Here is an 18,887-nt window from a genome sequence, read left to right as displayed (position 1 = left end):
CCCTGAGCTGTGTAAGTAACTGGGGGTAACAAGGGGAGGAAATGTGAATTACTGATCTGTTCTCATCTGCTCTGCCAAAGCCTTGAGCTGGGCTTGATGGAGCCTTCCAGAGACTTTTTGTCTCTTGTTCCTAATTCAGCTTTCATGGATTTACAGTGGCAGAGACCCAAGGAGGGAAGATCTCTGGATAGAGCTCCCTGGAATTCTTGGCTCAGGGAAAAGGACAGAGTGAACGTGAGACTCTTAGCTTGGGTGTAATGAGTAAAGCCAGCTCTGCTGCCCAGGTGTATGTTCTCAGGCTCAAAGGCAATGTCAACCTGATTATTTTGCCACCCGTGTTCTCTGGCACCGCGTCTCTCCTTACCTCGTCACCTGCTAATGCACATTGATGTTAGTGCGTCTCACATCTGCCACATGTGTAAACACTTTCTTGAAAAGGTGTTTGAAGCAATGTTTGTCATGACATCAGAGGAGCTACTGCCACGTGCTGCTGAGAGACTTCAGTCATGTGATGGTGAGGATGAGATCTTAATGAAAAGAAATTAGTGTGAAATGCTTTAACCTTTCCTCATGAAAACAGTACACAGTGACTTCCCTGCCCCATACAATGTTATATAATCATTTCTTTTACATGTATTTATAAAATGAGAGTATGCTCCTGGTTATGAACGCATTCATTACTGGCCTGTACTGGAGAAGCGCCATTATGAGGTGTTGCTGTGGTGAGGCACTCTGTCTCTGGAGAGGAAAACCCCTGAATGTGCTGTTTGTTGACTCTGAAGCATTAAGAGAATTTCCGATTAAGAGTCTAGAAAAGCTATAATCAATTCATTATACATCAAACAGGAGAAGAGACCTTCAGAGTATGAATCTGAACTCAGAAGTGTTCAGTTAGGAAGAACAATACTCCATAGACTTTCAGATTGATGGAGCTTTTCAATGTAAGCTAATTTGTTCCAGTAGTGAAGTGAGCATAATTAACAGAGGCTTGCCTTCTTAAGCCGATTAACCAGGAAAACCAGGCCAGAACTGGAACTGTATGCAGTGAAAACCAGTATTTATGAAGGGGCTGTGCAAGAGTTTGTGTGACAGATGGGTGTTTTATCACTGTTGATGTTTGGAATTTCTTGAAAAGCAACGTAATGTCTTGTTTTTATGAATGAATGAACAAATCATTATGCACTGGGGACTGAGTTTTCCTATTCTTTTTCTCTCTTTAACCTCCGTTACTTTATTTTAGGAAGCTTCATATATTCTGATGTAAAAAAAAATCCTAAAAAAAATCGTAATTGTGTTTTATTGCAGATACAGATCCACGTGTTTTAGAAAAGCAAGAACTGCAGCAGCCGACCTATGTTGCCCTCAGTTACATTAATAGGTAAGCCATTCCAGAAGGGCAGCTGCTGTCCGCTGCTGCGTTGCTCATTAGATGTATCTTTTTACCAGAAAATGTTTTCAGTTTAAAAATGTGTGGATTAGATCATTTCAAAGCAACCTCTACATAGAGATTTCTTGTTCCTCTGTGGAGGGATCTAGATTGCAGCCCACTATGCATATGTCTGAATACACAGCTGATTTACAAGCTCATTTTGGAAGTATTTTGTATGCAGAGTTGGAGCATGCTCTTTTGACTTCATGGGGGCAGTGTGGGAGATTAGTGGATTTATGTTTGAGTGAACCTTTAAATCTTGGGGTGAAAGGTCCTTTTTTATGAATTCAAAACATAGTTGGAATATCAGAATATATTGGACTCCTACAAACTGAAATCATTTCATTTTAGAAAGTCATTTTGTAGCAGCTCATCTTTTAGTAGAAACACTGTCAGCAGCTGCCCCCAGATGTGTAGAGTACATGAGTTTTCACTTAAATTGATTCTGAGTCTTAACTTTAGACAACTGTTTTGTGCTTGAATATCAAACCTAGAGAAGACTTAGTGTTTTCAGCCAACTCAAATAATTAAGGAGACAGTAATTTGGGGGCAAGAACTTGGAGTCACCTTTGGGTTAAGAAAACACATACTCTCAAAGCGAAGTGGAGAGAGTAAGAGCAAAATTAGTTTTCAATGAGAATTAGAACTCTCTGTCCATAATTCAGTGGAAGTAGTTCTATTTGTTGTCCCTTTCCCATAAGGCAAAGATCTTTTTCAGACTCTTGGTGCCAGAGTGTGGACCAGGGTCTGGAGAGGAAATTTGCCAATGAATTATCTGCATTCTTCATTTTGGTGTTGTTTTAGGAAACGTTAATTCCTACTGGGACATAGTCACCTGTGCTCAGCTTCAAGTACTTGTAATGAAGCATGTTTCCGAAGGAATTTATTAATGAAATCATCTAAGTGCATGCCATTTTTTTTATTTCCTGCTCATCGGGCTTTCCAAATAACATAAGATGTCTCTAGTCCTTCATCATCCATAATTTTGACATATGTTGTTAGAATACCTTGATAATTGCATCAGATTACATAAAGATGTCTGAGATTTTCACAGATTCTGTGCTACTTCCAATACTTAGCAAAACAGCTGAAAAATCTTCAGTTATATAGTCCTAGAACTATACTAGATTAGCCTACTGATGTTGACAGATCTAGTCTAAAGGAGCAGATATCTCTAGTAGACTAGCAAGCTATAAAGAAAGTATGTGTAAGCTTGCCAGGTGACCAGTGCTGAACAATAGACCCTTTTGTGGGAGATGTGCTGTGTTAGGGACTTAATACTCCTCACGTGGTAGACACTCTCAATATTTGTTTGTTGTGAGTAAATAAAATCCTAGTGGGGGTTTTATTTATTATACAAACCTGGCCATAAAGCAAACAAGAGTAATTTAAGTCTTTGGGACCTTGAGGAGAGAAGAGAAGCTTAGTGCCAAGGCTTAGACAAAGCCACCGCTGATGGGCGAAGAGAACTCTAAGGCTGGAGAAATGCCTGCTTAAACGTAACCTGACTGTGACAAAACCATACTTCTCTTCTTCTTTCTTTGTGTCTGTTACTTTGTTTCTGGGTTTTATTTTGTTTGTCTGGCTTTGTTTTTGAAATAGAATCTTGTTATTCAGCCCCTGGATCTGTATATCTAAGCCAAACTGGCCTTGAACTTGAAGTAGTCTTCCTGCCTCTGTCCTTGAGAGGCCCAAGAGAGGACTATTCTATTCTTTTTTTTTTTTTTTTTTAGTGATTAAGGTGAAGGTTATAGAGCTGGCCTAATCAGTAAATGCCTGCCTTGCAAACACTAGGACCTGAGTTCGGTCCCTAGAGCCCACTTACAGAAGCAGGTATGGTTAATTTATTGTCTGAGCAGTTCAGGTAGGTGCCTTAAGGAGACCAGGTAACTTTTGGGGCTTTTTCAAGACAGGGTCTCACTATGTAGCTCTGGCTGTCCTGGAATGCACTCTGTAGACCAGGCTGGCCTTGAACTCACAGAGATCTGCCTGCCTCCACCTCCTGAGTGCTGAGATTAAAGGTGTGCACCACTACTCCTGGCTACAAGGTAACTTTAATCACTTGTGACTCTCCAGAAATAGGTGTTGGAGATAGCATTAAAGATGTAATAGCATACGTAGCCAAGGTGGTTAATTATTCTGTGTTCTTTCCAGAATATTTTTATTAAGATAACAAAAATTGTAATTTCCATATCCATTTATTTTTCAAATACATTCAGCATTTGGTATAAGATATGAACATTCATTATGTATGACCACAGATTAGGTCTGTCTAAATCTAACTAAATTACAACTCTGACTCTCTTCGTAAGACTCCCCTGCACCGCTTGGGGCAGTGAACTGGAGATTTTACCTCTAGGAATGATTTTAATTTGGTTTAATGTTCACTCTGAAAGCTGAATCAGTTTTTTATAACATTAATTCGAGTGGTTCAAGAACCCTCCCATGTGACTCTATACTCACAGGAGCAAACTATGGGCTTTAGTATTGGGGAGCTTGAGTTAAGTGAAATAGATTTCTCAGATGGGTCTGATGTTGCACACCTGTGATCCCAGCAATTGGGACTCTGAGGCAGGAGAATCACAAGTTCAAGGCCAGATAGGTACAAATGATTCCCTATCTCTCAAACTTTTCTGCACAGCAGGGTATATCATATCCTCTATGCTTGATACCCATTTTCAGGCTCTAAACAGGATTATATAATTCTGATGTGGTTCTTGGGTACTTTTTGCTTGAGGCACCTAATGGGACCAGTGTTCTGAAAACATCATTTGAGATTGCTAAGATACATCTCACTTCGTCTCCCTCCTCAGCTTCCCCCAGAGAATGAGGTTTACACAGAATGGTTTTTTTGTTCTGTTTTCTAATTCTCATGATCAGCTAGAGAAAAGGAAGACAAAATTGTGCCCAGACATGCTCACTCAATCACCTTCTAATTTTTGTGCTCTGAAATTACCAGTGTTTCCCTTAGGAAGTATTTCTTCCCGTTCTCTCATTTAGACATGATGCAGAGTCAGGCTGTTCATCTTGGAGTCCTGTTAGCTTTCCGTGAGCTGTGTGGCAGATGGCACACCCCTCCTGCTTGTTCCCTTCATATTGAGTAATTCCTTCATTGCTGTATTGAGATGACTGAGTCACACAAAACAAATGTCAGCAACCATGACATAGTGATGCTATGTAAGCAAAAGGCAATAATGAGAGAGATTGGTGGCAGAGGGAGTGTTGCTTTGGAGGAGGCCAGAATAATTTACACCATGAAATAAGCTTCATGAATGCAGGGACGTTTTCATTTCCCAACCTCCAGGACAATGCTGAGCCCATTGCTGACCCTCAGTGATTTTTACTGAAGGAATGTATATATGTATTAAGTAAGTGAATAAATGATTCTGAGAACTATAAGAATTCTTCTGTAAAAACTGCCCATGTTCACAGAAGAATCTTTGGGGGAAATTTTAAAATAGTATACTTCGACTCAGCATTCATCCAACTTACAACATAAAAATAGACTAAGCAATGGCTATCATTAAGTGTCTCACCATAGCTAGAGAAATTATATGAGATAATAGTTTTTAAGCTCTAGACATTTCCTACTGGGTAGGAATGGAAAAAAAGACCTCGAGATAGATAGATAGATAGATAGATAGATAGATAGATAGGTAGGTAGGTAGGTAGGTAGGTAGGTAGGTAGATAGATAGATAGATAGATAGATAGATAGATAGATAGATAGATAGATAGATATCGATCTCCATATGCCAGCCTGATCAGTGTGGAAACATGTTAATACTCTATAACCAAGTTACTGATAACAGAAAGGTCTCAGATGAGAAATCAATCCTTTGTTCTGTGTTTGAAGTCAAGATCCCAAAGACCCCCCAGAGGAGGCAGACTAGATGGTCTTCAGATACAGTTGGGGTTCTACAAATGTGAGCTAATCAATTACAAAATCTGTATGAGTTCAGATTGATCACCCTAAAGTAGAACTAGCTGCTACAGGAAAACTTCAGAAGTCTTCATGGTACCATCCAGTATCACGGCATCCGAGTACACTAAGAAATCACTAGATGTGCAGTTTTCCCAGAGATAAGGGGAGCAGACCTCAGTATTAGGGGCCCTATCTGAGGACTAAATGGTGCTTGCACGAAAAGACTTGAAAGCAGCATTACCATGTTCAAAGATTCGGAGAGAAATTACACCTAGTAAGAGCTTGTTTTGAAGAAAAATAAAATGAGTCTGTACTCTTTGTTTTGATTTCTCCTTCTACTAGAATGTAAACTGTTTAATGAAAGCTTTTTCCCTTTTTGCCCCCTTTCTTCTCACTCCAAAACCTCACCTAATCCTCCACCTCTCGCTCTTGCTTTTTCAGTTGAACTAATTTTTTGCCAGGTTATAATCAGTCATAGCCTCGTAGAACATGCTGTAATTAGCAAAGCTTGCACTAGCCTCCTCTTATTTATACAAACAAGACTGAAGCATTTGATTTTTAAATCTAAGAACACAGATTTTTTTCCTTCATAAAACCACCTGTTTACGGTCTTCTAAGAGCAGTCATGTTTATTGCAGTACAAACCATGCTTTCCTAGCCCCCTTCTTTGTATACCAGATCTGAAGTCTCTGTTGTGTGCTCCAGTCCCAGACTGAAGCTTGTGGCCTAATGCATGCCATAAACATGTTGCATGCTGTTAGGTCTCAAATGCCAGGCATAGAGCTACCACTTTCTTAGCCCATGTTTTATGGACATCCATTGAAACAAAGCTGAGATGGCTGCTTGCCAAATTTGCCTTGTAATGTTTCTCTCCCAACCTGGCCTGTTCACTATGCCGTGCAAGGAACATGTATTCTTGTGGGATACTGGGAAGCTTTTAGAGAGCTCTCTCTGGTGTTGTGGCTTGCTCCAGCAATATTTGGTTGTGTTGCTGGCAGAAAACATAGTGTAGGAGACGTGAGTTGGTAGAACTCTGTGGATGGTACACACACTAGGTCTGGGCCTTGAACCCCCGGAGCTGACAGCTCATCCCTGGGGCAGTCAGTGCTCTCCACTGGTTTACTCACACATTTGCCTTGCTTCAGGCCACTTTATTTTTAGTCTCTGTTGTGTTTACTCATCGGCATTTCTGACTAATCCTACACATCTTTGAGTCCAGTTCTAAGTTGTGTAGCTTTTTCCTCTTGTTTTTAATATTTTTTGACATTGGATTTTGTTGTTGTTGTTGTTGTTCTCAAAACAACTCACTAGTGCTAAAAACCACCTAGAAACAAGCATTGATTTCCTTTTGTTTCCTTGTCATTTCCAGAACTCTTTCCTAAGCAATTTCCCCATTGACAATCCTCCATGTGGACTCTCTGGTGCTCCATTGGTCTCAGAATTCTAATATCCCAGCCCTTCCTGCCTCGATGTTCCTCCACAATCAGGTTGGGTGCTCGGTAGCAGTTGTGAATTTACCATCTAGATGCACCCCCTGTCCCCATGAGCTTGCCCCTCACTGTCTTCAATCCTTAGCCTCACATGTATCTCTCTACCCTGCAGCTACTGGACTCCCTCCGGAAAAGCACGGCACTGTGACTTACCCCGTGGCAAACACAGGCTGTCCAGCTCAGCGGCACCTTCTGCATTGCCCCATCTTCTTTTCCTTTCTATTGAAATGTACTCAGTTGAACACAGCTCAGTTTCTAACGTTACCCAGTGGGTTCACTAGACCCAAGACGAATGATACAAGTTTTATTGGTGAACAACTTACATAGATACTAATAAAGAACCGCTGCAGCCTTTCTCTGCCCTTCTGATTAGATCCATGACCAAGTAGCAGAGAGCCCCGAGAGCTCAAGCCCCTCCTTACAATTCTCACTTTCAGGTTCCATCCACACCTGAAACTACGCCCAAAGGGGTGTGGTCACTAACACAAATACACTGGCAAGGCTAGATGCTGCTACATCCCACTATGCTGGAAGTCTCCAAATGAATTCCCCATTCCCTCATCAGAATATGATCTCAGCTAACTAGCTGAGCAAAGGCCATTTCAGTATTTGGTCTAAATGCCCCCTTCACTCCCCAGTTCACCTGGATCTTTCATTCATGTTCTTTTCATCCTCCTGACTCCTGAAGAGACTCCCTGGCCGCTCTTTCCCAGTTTCTTCAAACTCTCACCTGTGGCTGCCTGTGGCCACAGGAACATTCTAGGCAGGCTGCACTCCAATTCTCAATGCCATCCCTTTATGTCACTTCCCCTCCAAAATGGCCTCTTGATAATATTGTTCCATGGTGTCTGCCTACCTATTAGTCAGGATACACCAAGTTTTTCCAGGCTCCAGAAAGCCATCTTCTGTTGATTCCCTCAGCCCATATTTCAGCTCCTCAGGGTTCCCCTGTGCAGCTTTTGTATCTGCCTGTCCACTTCTCCTGCCACTCTTCCCTGCTTATAACCTGCTCCTTGCATTGACCAAGAATTCCCTAAGGCCCTCCCTGCACCCTTCTCCCTACCACCTCCATTTGCCATCAGAAGAGCCGTCAAGGGGTCCATCTGTCAGCCCCGTGGATAGAAGCTGTTGTGTTTTGTCCTCTACTTGGGTCCTTTCTGGCATTGTTCTGGCCTTGATAATCCTGTTCATCCAGACACATTGCAACCTATTTTAGGAAGAGTTCCCAACCTCCAGAAATTATGTATGCCCTTGGTCAAGTTTCTTTTTCAAAATCACAACATTGATATCATTCACTATGACCACTAAATATTGTAAAAGTTTAAATTGTATACAATGTTTGAGAACAGTAGCTTTTCTTTCAGCCTTCTACCAAACTTACCACACCAAGTAAGTAAGTGTCAATGCCATAGGATAATTCAGCTTTATCAATATTCTCCCCGTGTGCAGACATGTCTGTAGGCAAGATGCTCTGCGAAGAGCCTGGGGTGTGGCCACGAAAAGGAAGACGCATACATAGAGCACACACGGATACATTTCCCTGCTGGCATTTCCATCTGACCTCGAGCCAAGGGGAAGCAGAACCATCTTTATGTGCCCTGACACATTTGATATTCTAGCCAGTATTTCTGCCTAAGAAGAATCTAAGCCAGATCGCACTTAGAGTTAAGACAGAACTCCTTACCACTGCCAAAGGGCTTCTGGGATCAGGACTGTCTCCCACTCCTCTAACCTCACCTCCTATGCCTTCCATCCATACAACACAGCAAGCCTTTGCCTGCTCCAAGGCCGTGGTCCATACAGTCCCCTCTGCTGGGACGGTCATTGACCAGAGTGTGTCAAACAGGCTGCTACTTCTTTCCTTTCTGCATCTGATTGGATGTCTCCTACACTGCAGGTCATCCCTGATTTTCCTATTGGCCAACCCTGAGCCTTTGTTTTTCTTGGTCTTTTTTCATAGTACTTCTTGCTGCCTGAAACCCCTTGGCTTATTTGATGGTGGGTTGAGTCCCTACTTCCCCTTCTAACTTGTGAGCCTCACAGGGTCAGGGACTTTCTGTATTCTCACTCAGCATGACTGCATCTTCAGATCTTAAAATGCTGTTGCAATGTGTTTTAGATAAATGCAGAAATAGCAATCTCTCTCTCTCTCTCTCTCTGTGTGTGTGTGTGTGTGTGTTCTGTTTCCCTCCCATCTTGTTTCACTCATCTTTGTTTCCTGCTGTCTCACACCTGAGTGTATAGCAAATGCTTGGCACATGGTATAAAACTAAACTACTGAGTGGCAAATTACAGCATAAGAGATGACCTTGGCAATCCCCCACCCCCACCATGCACATTTACAAAATGACTCAAGGTGCTATACCTCTCTTATTTCATTTGGAAATGCAGATTGCTGGCAGTAATCTACTTGATTTATCGTTTTCCCCTTATGTGCAGCACCTCGGAGTTAATTAAGAAGACCATGAATCTTCCCTCTGTAGCTCTAGTGCATTCCGTTTGCAGAGTGCACTCATATTGCTGAGACTGTTGATTTGGGACTCAATTTGAAACATTACTTAATTTTCTCACATTGAGCTTCATTATGCTGAACCTAAAACCTGGTCCTGCTTTGACAGTCTTTCACAGGCAAGCTTTAGATCAGTTCCATGTCCCAGCCTCTAAATAACTTGCTCTCATTTCCTCCACCGTGGCCAAGACCTTGGTCATTGGCTCAGAAGCAGTACAGCTAAGTCAGTTCCCTGTCCCTGTGAGTCCTTCCTGTCCTCAGCCACAGCACAGACTCTTCCTTGGAATTACTCACCGTTGGCCTGAACACAGGTAGTTTCTAGCGATAGAGGTCTGGGCCAAGAAAGAATAGATCTCCACATAGACATAGACTTGCCACCCTAGACAACACACAAAGCCACCCAGCAGGAGAGAATAGTGAGCCAGGAAGCAGCAGTAAGCTCAGCTCCTTGGGAGTTGTATTGAGATGATGGTATTTAAAGGATGAGGCACGTTATATAGAAGATATGTCCCTGCCCCAGGATTCTTGGCAGTGGCTAGTCACTGAATACACTGAGCATGTGGCACATCACTTACCTCCTTCTGCATCTGAGGAAGTAGGACCTGTTAGTCGTCTCTGTGCTTTGGACCCCTTTAGCAAACTGTTAAAAAAAAAGAATATGCTTGGACAGGTTCCCAAAATAATGTTTTTAAATTCATGAACTAAAATATATAGGATTGCAAAGAAAACCAATTCATAAAATACAGTTTTCAAAATAGTAGAAATGACAAATTTGTGATATAATAACACATATGTTTCTTAACCAAGTCTCAAATGAGAAAGCTTAGGCACTGAGTTAATAGCTTCTAGAATTTCATGTGAATGAGACAGAAATGTTTTGAGACTTTGGCTACATTTATACTGTGATAGAAATATATATTGGCATCTAAAACTATACAGTGTTTGACTAGTGTAGATACTTTGGAAATGCTGTGAATAGCTTCATAAATTCATGATTGAAAGGCACTGGATGCTACATCCCAACTGGAGCTCAAACTCCTGAGTCCTGGAAATATCACGGTTTTCAAGTATTCAAGACTTCAGGGCTGCATCCTAGCACACATTTGTGCATAGGAGAGTGGGTGCATATAGAGGCGAGAGGTCGAACTTAGGTGCTGGTCCAAAGAAGCCATTCATCTTATTTGTTGATACAGGCTATCTCACTGGGACCTGGGGCTCATAGACTGTGCTAGGCTGGCTGCCTGGACAGTGAGCTATCTCTGCCTTCCCAGGGCTAGAGTGAGCACACCTCACAACCACATCTGGCTTTTTGCATGGGTGTGGGGAATTGGACTCTAGTCTGTACACTTTCACAGCAAGCACTCTGCATCAGCCTTCCAACACAAATAATATAATTCCAAGTCTTTGTGTTCTTAGTCATGGATCTTTCTCACAGTGTGCCAATCTTTCATAAGGTGTTACATGTATTCTACATATCACCATCTGCGTTAAAGCATGTATAACCCTTTACAAGAAGTCCATAGATAACTTATGAAGATATGGTTTATTGTGAAATCGTATGTTTTGTAGCTGGCATTTTCTTTTTCACCAGGTCCTGCCTAGCCCAGCCCCAAATGAACACACAGAGACATATATTAATTATTAAGCTGTTGGCTGATGGCTAGGGCTTCTTAATGGCTAGCTCTGTCTTAATTATTAACCCATTTCCATTAATCTATGTATTTCCACATGGTCTTACCTTACTGGAGAAGGGTCCAGACCTGTTACTCCTTCCTCCTCTACATGGCATCTCTTTTTAGTCACTCTCTGCCTACCTTTCCCAGAATTCTCCTAGTCCTGCCTGTCTTCCTGCCTCTATTGGCCAAACAGCATTTTATTCATCAACCAATAAGAGAAACATATATACAGAAGGATATCCCTCACTGATCTTTTTCTTAGATGAGCCACAAGTCTACTTTAAAAGATCACTCTAGACACTTCCTGTCACGTCTGCTGCGCGGCCTGTGTCCGAGAACGTGCGGAGGGTGTCGGGTATTGATAACACAGAGACTCGTTCAATGATATAAAGAGAACTTTAAACAGGCTCCAAAAAGGTTCAAGAAAACCTCCTAAGAAAGGCTCCCACCAGAGAAGCCTCTGCTCTCTCCTCTCCCCTGGCTGGTTCTGCTCTGACACCAGAGGTGGATGTGTGTGGGTTTTTGAAGGTGCGGTTAGTCTTTGGACAAGGTCGAGGTCAGGGCGGTTTCCGTGGGAAGGCCTTTCCCAGGAACTTATTGTATCGTTTTTAGTAAACATGTTTTTACTAAACATTGTCTTACAGCTGCCTACTCCCAGGCAGAAGGGGAAGTGGGTCTCTGCTCAAGGTCTGGTGTTCCCACAATTCACCCCTTTTTATTTTCAAATGAGGCACTCCTGGCTTAGGTCAAGTAGGGTCACCCTCCCTTTCCCGTCTTTGGGGGACCTTGAACCCCTGTTTTAGGTGGGAGGGGTCTTCCCCACAGGTTGCCCGTCATCGGAGATACCCCAACCTTAAATCATCTGTAACCAACCTTCATGGCTATCGGGATTGCCATGGGCTAAGCTAAGCAATACTTGGTTACGGATCTCTTGCCTCTGGAACAAGGCACGTTTGAGCTCGGCATAAAGCCAGAATGCCTACTGCCACTGCCACCATTTCCAGGACCCCCATTGACATAGCGCCTCTCCATTACCATACCCATCACCAGATCTGGGCCATAACATTCTACCAGCCTTCGTCTATTACAAGGGTAACCCGCATGTGATTTACATTTACAATTTGATAAAGTTTCCAATCGTTTTAAGATCTGCTCAGGAAAGCATTTAGAAAGTGCACTTGCACAGATACATTGGGCACAATCATTGATGTTACACATGTAGCATTATGAAAAATATGAACAATAGTTGTCACATTAGGACCAAGTTGCATTTCTCCAGAAAAATACACTGGCCTAGTCGTGATTCCAGAAATAGGAACCATCAAGTCTGATATTTCAAGTGACCATGTCCTGTTCAAATACTGAAAAGAGGCTTTTGCCACTCATCATAGTCCATACCAATGTCCAAATGCTTTAAATGGGTCCTTTTTTCTCTGTTGGCTTCACGATGAAAACTCATGGGTCCGGAAGGTTGATGCAGCAGGTCTGTTGAGAAACTGGAAATCTCGAACCGACTGTTTTCTTTCTTTCTTGGGCTCTAGATTCGATGACATCAAGAATCAGGAACACTGATTTAGGAGATCTCACTCAAACTGGCTTAGGTAGGCTCCCATGGTCTCAGGTCCAGTTTTTCTCTGCTCCATGCATCTCACTAAATGGTCTGACAGTTGCCGAAGCTTTATTCTTTTCCTGCAAGAAAACACAAACATGCCCTCGACCCCAAATTAGGGTCTTCTCCACTGTCTAGTGTATGGATGTCTCCATTTGACCTGAGCAATGGTTGCTCAAGTTCCATCATGCCAGAATCTGTCTGAAGCTCACTGGCATTCACATTATAAAATTTTTAAATGAGGAATGTATTATTTGATGAGTCATGTGGGGACTGGGGACATTATTCCCCCTTTTTTATTTTCTAAAAAAGTTTTCTTTTTTGAACTGTTGAAGCTGGACCATAACAGTAGAAGGATTTGTCTACCCTCCTTGGTTGACTATCTAGGTAAATTGGGATTACTACTTAGATTATTTGTAGATGCCCATTAAAAAGGACATATCCTTTGAATATTTCCCAAAAACTTCTGAAAAATCACTCAAAGATTGTAAACTATACTGTGTCCAAATAACTTTTTGAAAATTATTTGAAGTCTGTGAGCAGTCTTTCCCAATCTAACCTGTAGAGCTCTCACTAGCTGACAAGGCCTCATTTGCATCTTAAATTTTTCTGTTAAAACATTAACAGACTGGCTGGATGTTCCTTTTGGCTATATTTAAAGCAATCTAGGTAGCTTCTTAACTATTTTTGAAGGGATTTAAGTATCCTTTTAATCATATAAGCAGTTTACACTCACGCAATCACAATCACATTTCATACATACTGGTGTGGCCACACCATACATTCAGAACATACATGCATCTTTCAGTCATCCTTTTTCCCTAGGTCATGATTAGTCTGTTGCAATGAAGCTTCCTTAATTGAAATCTATGTAAAAGAACAACTCCAGCCAATCCTTGAACTAAAAAGGTTAAAAAGTCCTATATGTTTTTATCATTCCTCCATTTGAGCTACAGTCATGGGGTACAGCCGTACCTACTCCTTGTAACTCTGTAGATGCAAGGTAGAGAGGCCAGGATTTTGGCCAAAAGTTTTTAGAGATGACTCACAAAATAGAACTTAAATGTAAACAAAATTTTCCATTCCATATACCTTTGTCTTTGTCTTTTTCTTTAATTAATACCAGTACCAATTTTTTTTTTGAGTCAGGGTTTCTCTGTATTGTTTGGAGGCTGTCCTGGAACTTGCATAAAGGTGTGTTGGGATTAAAGGCGTATGCCGCTGGGAATCTCTTGGATTCCCCTACTTCCTGACCCTGGTATCAGGCTTAGGAGGGGGAAACTCAGAATGTCTAGTTTCTGACTTTTTAATCTCATTGGCAGCAGCCGCTTCCAATGTATTATTGGTGTTATAAAAATTGATGAACAGGGAGCTGGAATGACTAACTGGCATCAACATGGGGGGGAATCCTCACCAACGCCCATATTTCCCTTACCTGAGTGTTCAGCAATGGTTGGATCATCTTTAGCATGGTGAGCATTACTAGTATCCGGAGTAGTATTGGGGTCGACATGCCTGATGCACCGTTCGGGGACCCAAATGGGCTTCTCACTTCCTGGAGGGAAAACACAAACAGCCCCTCGGACCCTAGCTAGTAGGGGAGTGGGTGGCTGCCATTTTCCTGTAATCAAATCCTTCCATCTGACCCATCCCAAGGACTGGGAGGGTTTGTTCCAATGTCTCTCCATAGCAGACAAATTATTATGATCTATGGTCAAAAAATTTAAAATGTAAAGTATGGTGGATAACTGAATATTGGGGGAGGTAACATACTCCCCCTTTTTTATTTTCTTAAAATACTGTTTGAGAGTGGCATGGGTGCGCTCCACAATAGCCTGTCCCGTGGGGTTGTGAGGAATACCAAATGAATGGACAATGTGATGTTCCCTGCAAAAGGCAGCAAAGCGATTGCTGGCATAGGCAGGGCCATTGTCCGTTTTTAGGGCATCGGGTACGCCCATGTAGGCAAAGGCCTGTAGGCAATGAGAAATAACATCTTTAATCTTCTCTCCTGAGTGGAGAGAGGCAAAAATCAGTTTAGAATACGTATCCACAGAGACATGCATATATTTTAATTTCCCTGCCTGCGGCAGGTGAGTGACATCCATTTGCCAGAGATGGTTGGCCCTGAGGCCCCGGGGATTTACCCCCTCATTGGGAGAATTATGATAAGGGGCACAATCAGGGCACTGAGAGGTAATCTGTGTAGCTATGGATAAGGGGCACCCAGTGTGAAATTTAATGGAGCGGGCATTTAGATGATACCTCTCATGGAGCTGGTGGGCCAGCTGCTCCTGAGTAAATAAGACCCTAGGGCGGGTCAAGGAGTCAGCAATTTCATTGCCCTGGGCAAGGGGTCCTGGAAGGTTAGTATGTGCACGAATAAATCCCACATAAGCAGGGTGGATGCGCTGCCAAATAAGATGTTGGAGCTGAACTAATAAGGAACGAACCTGGGAGGTTGGAAGAACATATGGAGAAGTTTCTAAAGGTCTAACAATGTTGGCAACATAAACACTATCAGTATATAAATTAAAGGGCTCTCCCTCAAACATTTGGAAAGCCATCAAGCATGCAAACAACTCGGCGGCTTGTGCTGACATCTGTCCTATGGGTACCCTCTTCTGCACCTGAGAAGAAACCACCACCGCGAAACCCTTGGAGGAGCCGTCTGTAAAGACTGAGCGAGCTCCAACTAGAGGGTTCTCCTTTAAAATCTTGGGAAAGATCACAGGGTGTTGTTTGAAAAAAGACATCAAGGGGCTGTTGGGATATTGGTTATCAAACTGTGCGCCTGTAGATGTAATAAACAGGGTCCACCCATCATGGAAGATCTGTAGATGTTCCACCTCCTCCTTACCATAAGGAAGGATAATTTTATCAGGACTCTTTCCAAAGGTTTGAATGCTAAACTTGTGTGCCTTCCACAACAATTGTAAAATGAGATCATAGTAAGGGGTCACTACCTTCTTAGGGGAGGCTGACAAATGTACCCAATAAATAGGACCAGTCTGCCAAAACACGGCCGTGGGCGAAAAGCTAGATGAAAGTACAACCAGAACAAGGGGCTGCCCATAATCTATACGCCAAAGGTGGGCTTGCTCTATACTTCTTAACAGCAATTGTAGGGCTTCCCTGGCCTCTGGGGTAATCTGTCTAGGGGAAGTTGGAGCAGGATCTCCAGGAAGAATATCATAAAGCGCTTTAAGGGCCCCTGTTTTAATAGAAAGAGAAGGGCGAAACCATTGCACCTCTCCCAAGAATCTCTGCCAATCATGAAGTGTTTTTAAATTTGAACAATCAATTTGGAGTCTTTGTGGCCGGAGGCCAGTTTGTTGAATTTGATGACCCAAATAAGTATAAGGGGGTCTCTTTTGGATCTTTTCAGGAGCCAAAATAAATCCGCGGGCCTCCAGAAGTTCCTGTAGCTCTGCAAAGGCTATGTAACATTGTCTTTCTTCGGCCGCGGCCAAAAGAATATCATCCATGTAGTGGATAATGTAAAGATCAGGAAACTTACGTCTGAGGGGATCTAAACAGGCAGCTACATAAATCTGGCATATAGTTGGACTATTAGCCATCCCTTGGGGGAGCACCACCCATTGGAAGCGAAGGGCAGGCTCCCTAAAGTTAATCGCAGGAAGGCTAAATGCAAACCGAGGACTATCTTGAGAATGCAAGGGAATAGAAAAGAAGCAATCCTTCAAGTCAATAACAATCAAATGCCAGTCTTTAGGAATGGCCACAGGCACGGGCAAGCCAGGCTGCAGAGCCCCCATAGGCTGCATGGTCGCATTCACTGCCCTCAAGTCTTGTAGTAACCTCCATTTCCCTGAAGATTTTTTTATTACAAATATAGGGGTATTCCAAGGGGACGTGGAAGGAACCAAATGACCTGCCTCCAATTGTTCTTGAACTAACTGGTGAGCCGCCCTTAGTTTCTCCGCTGGTAAGGGCCACTGTTCCACCCATACCGGATCATCTGATAGCCATGTGATGGGCATGGGGGCTGGCGGCGCAACAGTGACCCTCATCAAAAATGGCCAAAACCCTTCCTATCCCCTGGGGCCCTGGTCTCCAAAGGGAGGGATGCCACAGGGCAAACCTCTCCCTGTTCTAGTTTACCTAGTTCCCTCCCCAGGCTCCAGCCGCTCCCTTGTGTCATCTGGGGGCCCCTGCTTTTGGACTTGGGTGCCTGGGTGGTGAGGACCACTCCCATTTCTTGCATGAGGTCCCGTCCCCAGAGGTTAATAGGGAGGCCAGGCAAAACATATGGCTGGAAAAGCCCTGTGTGGCCCTCAGAGCCTTGCCACTTTAGGATTCTGAGGCTTTTTTGGGGTACAGCCTGTCCTATTCCCTGGAGGGTCACTGTCCCTTCCTCTTTCGGCCAGGCGGGGGGCCAGAATTTATCTGAGAGGACAGAGAAATCTGCCCCAGAATCTAAGACGCCCCTAAAGGACTTGCCTTCTATCTTTAATGTAAGCTGGGGGCGGTTCTCCATAGTGGCTACCCAAAATGCTGCCGGGCCGGTACTTCCAAAACCTTGGTTGCCCCTTTTCTCTTTAATTTTTCTAGCCTCACAAGGAGCTGTAGGGAGAAGGAGTATCTGAGCAATCCGTTCTCCTGCAGGGATGGCAACAACCCCACTGCCCACTGATGTCATTATTTTAATCTCCCCCTCACTATCCTGGTCTATAACACCGGGGTGTACCTGGATGCCTCGAAGAATAGTACTGGACCGTCCCAAAAGTAGTCCGACCGTGCCTGGGGGCAATGGCCCATGCACCCCAGTAGGGAGGGCCTGGATCCCCATTTCCGGTGTTAGGATTGCCCGGGCAGAGGGAGCGAGGTCCAGTCCTGCACTCCCCGAGGTGGCTCTAAGGAGGTCTGAGATATGAAGGGGTTGCTCTGGGGGAGAAAATGAGTCCTGCCACTGCCCAGAGCAGGGGTCATTGCCCCGTACACATTGGTTTTGGGGCCCTGGGGCGGGGCCCTCCTCCCGTTTCCCTGATTATTATTAGCAGAAAGGAAATTTCCCTCCCTGTCAGTTTTAGAGTAGCAGTTATTGGCCCAATGATATCCCCTTCGACAACGGGGCATAAACCAGGTCTCTTGAGACCCGTAGTACTATTTTGAGGGCACTCTCTACGGAAGTGTCCCTCCCTACCGCAGCTAAAACATGTTTTTCTCCCTCCCAGAGTAGGTCTTTCTTTCCCCACTTGGGGCCGAATAGCAGCAGCTAACACTTGGCCCTGGATGAAGTTCCCATCAATGTCCCTACAGATCCGAATATAGTCATTTAGACTTTTATTGCGATAGGGGCGAAGGGCTTCCTTACAATATTTATTTGCGTTTTCAAATGCCATCTGCTTTATGACTGGCATCGCAGGCCCAATGCCCCCAAATATTCTTTCTGCTACCTGACTGAGACGGTCTACGAAGTCTTGAAAAGGTTCGGAAGGTCCTTGAAGGATTTTGGACAGATGATCCCCTCCTCCCTTGGAAGGCAATGCTTTCCAAGCCCCTTGGGCCGCTGCTGCCACTTGGGCATAGACTGCGATGTCATATTGTATTTGTTGCTGAATGGTGGCGTATTGACCACTCCCGGTAAGCATCTCCACATTTCTCTGGGGCTGTCCGGCCTGTGCATTCCTTTGGGCTGTCTGGCTGCATCTTTCCTGAAACTCACCTCTCCAAATCAAATAATCTCCCCCCCGACAGAGCTGCTCTGCAAAGCTGCTGCCAATCGCCAGGTGTCAAATTAAGAGACGCAAAAGATTCCATTAAGGAAAGTGTAAAGGGAGCCTGTGCTCCATAATTTAAAGTTGCCTCTTTAAGTTGTTTTATATCCTTAAAATTTAAAGGGTTATGACGCCTAATGACCTGTCCAGAATTGTTCGGATCTGGAACTTCCATTACTGGGGCCACCACCGGGCAGCATTGGACCCCTCCTCTGGGTCTTCCCTCCAGGTCCAAGAAGGACTGGGTTATCTCATAGGAGGAGTCCCTTTTTTCAGAGTATGGGGAAGGGTTTCTCTCCCTGTCCTGTCTTTCCTTAATTAGAATCTTTTTTAGTTCTTTTTTAAGGGCCGCGATCTCAGCAAGTAACCGTTCCTTTTCAGACTGTGATGAGTCTGAGTCTGAGCTACTTCCATTTTCTAGGTCTGATAGAGAAGGATATAACCGATTCTGACCGGAGTCCTTCTTTTTTGGGTCGCGCCCGGAGATCTCTACCCGTTTTTTTGTTGTTA

At 43.6% G+C, this 18,887-nt stretch overlaps 1 protein-coding gene across 1 annotated transcript in view; it reads left to right on the top strand.

Moving 5' to 3' along the window:
• The window catches only part of Jazf1 (JAZF zinc finger 1), a 320,196-nt gene that overhangs the window by 176,010 nt on the left and 125,299 nt on the right, over positions 1-18,887 (top strand). Inside the window, exon 2 of the mRNA XM_005076817.4 lies at positions 1,306-1,378. Coding sequence (XP_005076874.1) covers positions 1,306-1,378 — 73 coding nt within the window. The remainder of the gene's footprint in view (positions 1-1,305; positions 1,379-18,887) is intronic.

This window comes from Mesocricetus auratus, unplaced genomic scaffold (assembly GCF_017639785.1).
Source record: "Mesocricetus auratus isolate SY011 unplaced genomic scaffold, BCM_Maur_2.0 Super-Scaffold_100676, whole genome shotgun sequence".
Lineage (NCBI taxonomy): Eukaryota > Metazoa > Chordata > Mammalia > Rodentia > Cricetidae > Mesocricetus > Mesocricetus auratus.
The sequence above is the reverse complement of the archived record's forward strand: the minus strand, read 5'-3'. Positions and strand labels throughout refer to the sequence as shown.